The sequence below is a fragment of the Phytophthora cinnamomi genome (assembly GCF_018691715.1).
Source record: "Phytophthora cinnamomi strain GKB4 chromosome Unknown Contig128, whole genome shotgun sequence".
NCBI lineage: Eukaryota > Oomycota > Peronosporomycetes > Peronosporales > Peronosporaceae > Phytophthora > Phytophthora cinnamomi.
Window position 1 is genome coordinate 442890 of NW_027151061.1, and position 8579 is coordinate 451468.

General features: G+C 57.1%; 4 protein-coding genes across 4 annotated transcripts; 2 read left to right on the forward strand and 2 right to left on the reverse strand.

Annotated features, from left to right (window-relative positions):
• Positions 1 to 327: 327 nt before the first annotated feature.
• Positions 328 to 1307, forward strand: IUM83_15554 (Deoxyribodipyrimidine photo-lyase; the record flags this gene model as incomplete). The annotated part of the gene is made up of 5 exons (XM_067940378.1): positions 328 to 385; positions 502 to 935; positions 1011 to 1064; positions 1138 to 1178; positions 1241 to 1307. 5 exons carry the CDS (start codon positions 328 to 330, stop codon positions 1305 to 1307), a joined length of 654 nt encoding a protein of 217 aa, XP_067780115.1.
• Positions 1308 to 1716: 409 nt separating this feature from the next.
• Positions 1717 to 4274, reverse strand: IUM83_15555 (putative PDZ-domain-containing protein; the record flags this gene model as incomplete). Its single annotated transcript, XM_067940379.1, has 4 exons — positions 1717 to 1890; positions 2941 to 3679; positions 3753 to 3898; positions 4056 to 4274. 4 exons carry the CDS (start codon positions 4272 to 4274, stop codon positions 1717 to 1719), a joined length of 1278 nt encoding a protein of 425 aa, XP_067780116.1.
• Positions 4275 to 4307: 33 nt separating this feature from the next.
• IUM83_15556 (putative pdz-domain-containing protein) lies at positions 4308 to 5084 on the reverse strand (the record flags this gene model as incomplete). Its single annotated transcript, XM_067940380.1, has 4 exons — positions 4308 to 4385; positions 4491 to 4687; positions 4775 to 4853; positions 4944 to 5084. 4 exons carry the CDS (start codon positions 5082 to 5084, stop codon positions 4308 to 4310), a joined length of 495 nt encoding a protein of 164 aa, XP_067780113.1.
• Positions 5085 to 7170: 2086 nt separating this feature from the next.
• Positions 7171 to 7934, forward strand: IUM83_15557 (DnaJ subfamily B protein; the record flags this gene model as incomplete). The annotated part of the gene is made up of 2 exons (XM_067940381.1): positions 7171 to 7554; positions 7614 to 7934. 2 exons carry the CDS (start codon positions 7171 to 7173, stop codon positions 7932 to 7934), a joined length of 705 nt encoding a protein of 234 aa, XP_067780114.1.
• Positions 7935 to 8579: the final 645 nt, after the last annotated feature.

Sequence of the window (8579 nt, forward strand, 5' to 3'; positions counted from 1 at the left end):
CGACCTGCGTGGCCTCTCCATCGTCGACGACTTCTGCTGTGACGGCACCACCGCCTACCCCATCGATTCAGACTCCGAGCAATCAGAGGATCGCCACCCCGACTGGAGTTCCTCGATCCCGAGCTTACAAATACTGCTCCGACCCTGACTGTTTCTCTCCAACTGCTTGTGAAGCCGTGTCTTCGAGGGCAGCGGAGTCCACCTCGACAAAACCAGCAACAACTCCTGTTGCCGCAGATCCACACGCATCAGTAATGAGCACGGATACTTACTTCAAGCTGCTCAAGAAGTCACAAGTGCTTGAGCACCTAGTGCAGATGAGTTCGCATGTTGGCGAAAGTGAACAGCGCGTACGCCGTCTCCAATGCGAACAAGCACGATCACAGTGCGTGCAAGACCGCGTGTTTGCCGAACTCGAACGATATCGCCGTCAGGCTGTAGACGCTCAACATCAATTCCTAGGGCTGATCGAAGCTCTAACCGCGCTTTGTCTGCGGGAAGACAACCTTCAGGCAGGCGTCTCAGAGGGAGCTGACGATCCTGATCTCGTCGACTCTCTTAGTGCAGAAGAACAAACGCTTCGGGACTTGCAGCGCGCTACTTCACCAACTGCAAAATCTTCAACCTCGACTGGGTCGACTTTGGAGACACAGGCTCTTGCCACTGTAGGTCGCCAACGAGTACAGCAACTTGAGGCGATCTGCGCTCGCTACGAGCGCCAGCTAGTGGGCTCTGAAGCAGCACTCTCGCAAGCAATATTCTCGGATGCAGCGCGGGAAAGCGCAGCGAAAATCACACAACTAGAGTCTCGCAACCTACAGCACGAAGCTGACAAACAGGCACTAGAGATTCAGCTTGAACTTGCACGGGGTCAGGTAGCACATTTACAGGATCAGCTCACGCAGACCCAAGAGCGCAGAACAACTCTCGAACATGTACGCACATGCACGTCAGCCAATGTAAGAATTTGCTGCTCACTTTGTCTTGATTCTGAAAAATATCACGAACAGGTGAAACGACGACTTGAGCAACAACTTGCAAGTCATACCGCAGCAACACAACAGGTGCGTCATTTGATCGATGGCTCCTTACGCAGATGTAATACCTGAGACTTACTACCGATCTTGCTGCCAACAGTTTGCATCGGACTTGCTGGTGGAGCTGCGTAGACGTTATGGGTGGGTTTTAGCTGCCTTGTCCTTCATAACTGCACCATGACTGACAGGTCTCATGTCTGCAGCGTTGTGCCCTCTGTTCTGGAGCTGAAATGGCAACACTACTTTCCTCGGCTATCTCGACCATTCTAGCACCATGTCAATAGAATGTAGCCCCGCAGTCGTCTTCCTTGACTGCAAGGGACTTTCACTCAACCAAGCAATGAAAAAAATGAGAATGCAATGTTACTCACTTTTCACTCATACACCTTCGAAGGCCCGAGACAGACAACAGTTAGCAGACATCACCGTGTTTGCTGGACCTCTGATGAGTGCTTTAAAAAATGCTGCGATGTGATTCTTGCTCGCCATCTCGATTCTTTTGTTTTGGTTTTCTCTGTATCTTGTTTGCTTGACGTGCTGATGTCTTCAGTCTTCCCTGTAAGATTCTTTTCTCCTTCCTCTCCGCGTTGTACCCGTCCGCTCTCCAGCATTTCCATCACGTTATGAACAACTTGGACGCTCGAATAGTAGTGCTGTAGAGTTGAAAGTGTGCGGTTTTCTACTTCTTGAGCCCCTTCAGCATCTTTTGCCGACGGCCGGTCGAGAGCTTGTTCTGCACGAGGAAGGGTGCCTGGATGCTGCTGAACTTGTCCGCGTTGCCCGGAGTCACGCCAGCGCCGAGGCCACGATCGCTGCCGCTGCTCACGACACTCCTACTAAGATTATTACTATTCTGGTGCGTCATGGGAGTCGACGAACTCTGGTTATACGATTGCGCCAGAGGCTGCTGTTGTGCAGGTGCCGGCGGAGGCGGAGGCGGAGCCCGGTTCTGCCGCCATGTGTACGACTCCTGAGTCTTTATCACCTTTCGCTGCTGGGGTTGCTGAGGCTGAGGTTGAGGTGGCGGAGGCGACGGCGACGGTGCCCGGTGCTGATATTGAGGAGCTGGTGCCGGAGCAGGTGCTGGTGCACGCGGCTGGCTACTACCACCCACGTTTCGCGCCTGGAACTTCAACGTAAGCGGTTTTGCATGACCTTGAGTAATGTCATGACTTCGTCGAAAGACTTGTCACGAACATGTACGCTGCGTCCATCCACCGAAATCAAGCAGTCGTTCAATACAGATTGTGGCAAATGGGCAGCACTTCCTGTGCCCGTCACACGAGTGATATATGGGTATTCGCACGTGTTGTCAGCGCCACGTAGCGAAAGACCCAAAGGAGTACCATCTTGCCACACGACGTTGTAGAACTGCACACCGTTATCTTCTCCGGCCGCGGCTAACGCAGCCTTTCGACTGTGGGTCGGGGCAGGAGCATCGTATTGAATAGGTGAGCTCTCACCGGAGTTCGACGAGTATGAACCGTGACGTTCATGGTGCGACTGGGCAGACTTGCGCCTGAAGAATAGAGTCACCGGGCGCGGCACATTCTTAAGGTGCGCCACAATGTCTTGGAATACTACGTGTGACACTTCCATATCGTTGATGTGAGTCACATCGTCTCCAATGCAATCCTGCGAGAGGTGAGCCGCTGCACCTGAGCAGCGATTCGTTGATAAACGCGCCAGGAGCGTCATCCTTCGCATCGATCGTAAGACCAAGAGGCCCTGATCCCCACACCACTTTGTATACATCACTAGGTGCCTCGCGCGACACTTGCCTCACAACCTCGGTGGTGTGATTGCTTGGAGCAGGCATCGGCGTCGGCACCGGCGGGCTCGCGCACTGGAGCGCTGTAGCTCGAGTGATTACTGGTGTCGCTTTTGACGGAAAGTGCCGTACCATTACTACGATATGAAGACGGGCCCTTGCCTCATCCTCGTCGAGCGCGGCGCGGAAACGCAGCAACACAGGCTTTGGCGCAGTCTTCAAGTAAGACACCACATCTTCGAAATGCATCGTGGACGTCTCGATCCCATTCATACTCTCCAAGAAGTCACCCACCTGGGCTTTGTCGATACCTACGGAAGTACCGGTACCAGTCACCTTCTTGATCACAGGAAGGTCGCCCTCATTCAAACCAGGAATGATAGTGAGACCCAAAGGTCCTTCACCCCAGTTCACGGTATACTTGCTTGGCCGTGACATGCTCATGCTGAAGTTCATCACTGATGGCGCACGTTCGTCGATGGAAATGTTCTCCGGTTTGAGCGAGGGGGCACGCGAGACCGTCACACTACTCCGAGGCGGCACCTCCGGGGCACTGTTGTTATTTGATGGCGCTCCAGGAGCAGATCCACCCACACCACGGAATCGGAGCTTTGCAGGTAACTGCACCTTCTTCAAAATTGACATGGACAATGAGCAACCGAGCTGGATAGTGTCGATGTTGTTAATAGCCACGAGTACGTCACCAATAGCGATATTCTGCTTCACAGCGACCGATCCAGCCTTCTTCGTCAAGCGGTTCACGATAGGAATCTTTTGCGTGGCGCAGTCATCCTTCAGTGTTACACCCAAAGGACCATTCGACCATGTCACGGTGTAGTCGTGTACCTTGCAGTTTTCCGGGATGGGTCGGCTGCCTCGAACTTCATGATAATCGGCGACGCGTACGCTTGGAAGATGTCGTTCAGATCATCTTCCGTGCACACCAATCGTCGATAGCCCGTCCGTTGATCGAGAGCAGCTTGTCGCCCACGCAAATGTGCGCAAACGACTCATCTGCATCCAATTCCATGACCGTGTTCCAAATGTTCGCATCATCGGCGCGGAAGTGCAGTCGCGGCAAGAAGCTGTGCTTCCACACCACCACACGCAACGCGTCGAAAGCAACACACGCGTTGTTCCAGGAGGACTCCTTCGATACGCTGCGCGTTCGGTTGACAGCCGCTTCTGGCGTCCCATCGATAGCAGACACGCCCGCGGCAACGGCCTGCCTCAGCAGACAGCGGCACCGCCATCTTGTCCTCGGACTGCGGGTTGGAGGCCAGGAACGAGTGCTCCATGGACTTCTGCAGCGCCAGCATCTCCTGCGAGTCCATCTCCAGCCCGTTCTTCTTGGCCAGCGCGGTCCAGAAGTTCGACGTGGACATTTCGCTCTGAAAGCGCTCGCGCATCTCCATGATGATGCGGTTCATCTCGTCGTCGCGCCAGTTGGCCTTCTCCTCGCGCATGCGCGCCTCGATAGCCTGGGAGATGCGCGCCTCCTACTTCTTGAGGCGGCGCAAGATCTTCTCCTCGATGCGCTTCTCCACATCCGCGTCGAGGCTCACGCTCACCTTGCGCTAATAAACACACAAAACAACAACAAAAACAACAAAAACAGCCCGTAAAAGTCAAAACCCACCCTCAAAAGCCCAAAACTGCAGAAAAGAGCTGCCAGCACGCACCGAGAGGGTGCTGCCGGAGGACTCGACGCTGCGCGAGCTGTTGACGCGGCGAGACTTGCTGCGGCCCTTCTTGCCCTTCTTCTTCTTCTTGGGCTTCACCTCCTCCTCTTCCTCCTCCTCTTCTTCGTCCGAGTCCGTCTCGTACTCGGCGCTCGAGTCCGTCTCGTACTCGTCCGAGTCGTCCGAGTCCGACTCGGCTGCAGCAGGCAATACACAACGCCCAAATAACACATTAGAGAGGTAGAACGAAGCAAATACAGAGACAGAGAGGGCGAGCGACCTACACTCCGAGTCGTTGAACTTGGAGCAGCGCAGGTTCCGGCAGCGCAGACGATGCGCCGACGCGTGATGCATGTTGCATTCCTAATCAGGGGGAATACACAGAGACAGCGTCAGTCAATGACTAAGGAGGGGGAAGGGGCGGCTCTCCGTCGCTCTACGCCTGCGGCCTACCCTGGAGCAGTAGAACACTTCTCCGCAGCCGCTCATGCACGGGATCTTGGCGCCCTCCGCGCCGCAGTTGCCGCACGGCTCCATGCTCTGCAGCGCCATGAGCAGGTCGTCGTCATCGTCGTCGTAGTTGTTCTTGGGCATCGTGGGCCGCTTCCGCGTGGGCGAGAGTGCGCGTGGGCGGCAGCGGGGACGCTACGCTCACGCTCACGCTGATGCCGCTGTGCTTGCGCGCCCGAGAGCCCCGGGCGCGCTCTTCCCGCAGTAATCGAGTCTTTCTCCGCGCGCGCGGATTCGGCACGCAAGATGAACTTGAGCGGGAACCCGTTGTTCGATCGACGACGGCGGGAGTTGATACCATTGTGAGTGGTGATACCCTCGCAAAACAGTTTTATTGAAGCTGTATTATTTCTGCGAAAGTGAAGGCGAACCTGCGAGAATGCATTCCAAAAACTGGATATTCGTTTCCGCCTGGTGTTCTGCTGCGGATCCCGTTGTGGGGGGTAGCCATATGCCGAGTTACGGTCAGCAACTCGCCGACTGCAGTCAAGCCAGTCACCAGTCGAGGACTCGCGCCGCCACATATCCAGCTGTTTCGCTGTTTTGACGGACGCTTCGCTTCGCTCTTCCAGCGCTATCAACCCGCGCCACAATCGCCGCAACGATTTACGCAGGCACGTTGGGGATCCGTCCGCCTCGGGATGCCGCAAAGGCACTCGTCCGACGACACCCAGCATTACGTGTAGGTCCGCCGGGTCTGTGACACTGTCACTGACAGGAGATCTCTGCCTGGAAGCCCACGATCGCACACTGGCGTGGGTCGAACAGTGGCCCGCGTTGCTAGAGAGCGCCGTGTTGCAAAATTCAGAAATGCTCCCGAGACGGTCTCTGCACGGCGCGGTCTCTGTTTGCCGAGTTGGCCGAGGGTGGCTTGAATGAAGCCACTGGCTTCGCGCGGCGAAGTGAAGGGAAAGCTCCGCCCGCGGCGTGAACCACGAGTCGTGAGTCGTAATTTACGACTCGTGATCTGCCAAGCGCCGCTTTGTCGACCGTCGAGCCACTGCTCGTACGTGGCCGCGGCGTAGTGACGTGGCACGATGACCAGCGGCGGCGGCGGCGACGGCTTGCTTATCTTATCACGGTTACCTAACTCGCCCGTTAGTGCTGGCCGCAAACGCGGGGGCACTTGCCCCTCCATCTTCCACCCTCACCTTCCTCCGTCCGCTCTCCGCCCGAGCTGAGCGCGTCTCGCGTGACGCTGGCACTCCGTACAGTATCTGGCCCGAGTTGCCTTTCGAGCCGGTGTGGCCGGCGACAAACCCGATCTTTCACGGTGAGTACTCGCCGGTACAGTGCACGCACCCAGCACGCCGGCAAATAGGCCGCCGGCGCCACCACCCATTCTCTCTCGCGGCCTGGAACGCAATGCCCGCCCTCGGAAGTGACGTCCAGCTCTGCGTCCAGACCAGTGCATTCGAATGCTGCGACGACAGATCAGGTTGCCCATTTTGAAAGAATTGGGCTCGTCGGAAAGGGCATGTAAAGGTAGCGTCACGCTGGCCGAAGATCCAGTACATGTACTAGCGGATACTTTGCCCTCGCTGCTGCAGCTTGCAACCTGCATCTCGCAGGAGCCAACGCGTGTGAGTGCGCACGCCTGGTAGTAACAAAGCACTTTATGGGGCGAGGTGGACAGTGGACGCATCAGTTGACAACAAATTTACAAGGTTTTGTTGACCACCGAAATGCGACATCGGTCGTCGCTGCGCTGACTAATGCTGTCTGCAGCACGCTGCTACATGTATACAATGTGCTAACAAGTCACGTCGGGCTGCGGACTGAAGCACCTGTAGCCCAGCGTGAAGTCACTAGATCGCGGTGCTGCTGTTGCATCACGGTGACTGTCGCTGTTGCTGCTGCCGACAGCCAGCGATCCCGTGGGTGGTTCGTCCTTACGCCGCTGCTCGTTTGTTGATTTCCGCGCGCAGCAGGTGTGACGTGAACGAGGTCTGCGACTTGAGATTGGGTCGGATCGGGCGCCCATTTCGCTTAGGTGCGGGTTCCTTTTTTCCCGGCTGAAAATTTGTATAGAGCTCGCACTCAGCTGGCTGGCTCGCAACTCAGTCTCGCTCAGGCCCATACAGATCTTTTCCCCCTGTGGGCCAATCCTCAATCCGCGCAGTGCGCAGCAGCTCTTCCTCCTCCTCTTCTCCTCCTCCTCCCCCCCACGATGGCCGGCGCGAGTCCCAAGAAGAACGGCGGCTCGGCGCCGCAGACGCCCAAGCAGTCGCCGCGCTGTCGCCGTCGCCGTCTCCGTCGCCCCTCGCGCGGGCCCGACGACGTGGACGCGGACGAGCTCACGGCGCTCATCAAGGCCATCAAGTTCGCGCACCCGGAGTTCGGCGTCAAGCGCATACACGACCAGGTGGCCACGCACGGCGGCAAGTTCGCCCGTGTGCCCTTCAAGCGCGTCAAGCGCTACATGCACAAGCTGGGCATGAACTCGCCCTCGGACGAGGACGACAAGACGCCCGTGAAGCTCATGACGGTGGGCGGCGACTCCAAGTCGCTGCGTGAGGGCGGACCCGAGGCTGCCGAGGCCGCGGACGACAGTGTGTGGCTCCCCGTCAAGCTGGACGAGCCGGCCTCCAAGCTACAGGAGTTCCGTACCAGGCGGTCATCCGCATGACCACCAGCGAGGAGGGCGACGCCGAGGGCTCGCTCGGCGAGATCTACAAGATCCAGGTGGCCATGGAGGCCGACGGATCGCTGAGCACCATCCACCCCATGCTGGTCTACAACAAGGCGCGCACGCGCAAGACGTTCCTGCACCCGGACTCGCCCGCCTACCTGCCGGTGCAGCGCCTGGTGACCGCCCAGGGCCAGAAGGGGTCGGTGGGCGGCTCCAAGGCCTACTTCTGGGGCCGCTACTTCAAGATCGAGGACATGCTGTACATCAACACGGAGAAGATCGCACCTGCGCAGCAGTGGTAGAGCCGGACTCAGGAGGATCTGCCGCAGCGGGACGAGGGTGTAGATTACCGGTGGCTACCACGTATCCTTGTCTGCAAGACGCGGCAGGAGCGATGGGCGGCATGGATGAATGGTGGAGATGAAGAAGACCCGAGGCAAGGAGAAGGCGTGGCGAGGGGATTCGTGGGAGGCTGGAGACGTTTTGCAACACAGAGGCAAGCTTGTTGACGCCCGCCCGTGTCTGGTGTGCACTTGGCGGTTCGCCATTTATATTGATTTTCATTTTGCATGTGTGCATGACCTGCATGTTGTTTGGCGGTAGACGATGGAAGTTGCGTTTTGATGTCGAGGCGCCGTGCCTGCGTCTGTGTCGCTGTCGACTATCCCCCCCCTTCCTGCCTGCTCCCCCTCCGGATGGTGTTGGTGTCGTGCCGTCCTGCACGCATGGAGTTGTGATGGCTGTCGCGTTGCCCGTTCCCTGCTATCCATTGAAACGAAATGTGGAGTGAAGACCAGCATGGTTGAAGACGGTGAAGAAGATGAAGCAAACGCTGGAAAATCGAGCAAGAAATGGCAAAGCAAAGTAAAAATGTCGCCCCAATTAACAAAAAAAAAGAAAACCAAAGAATCACATTGAAGCAAAACAGCACTAGTCACTGATCGCTG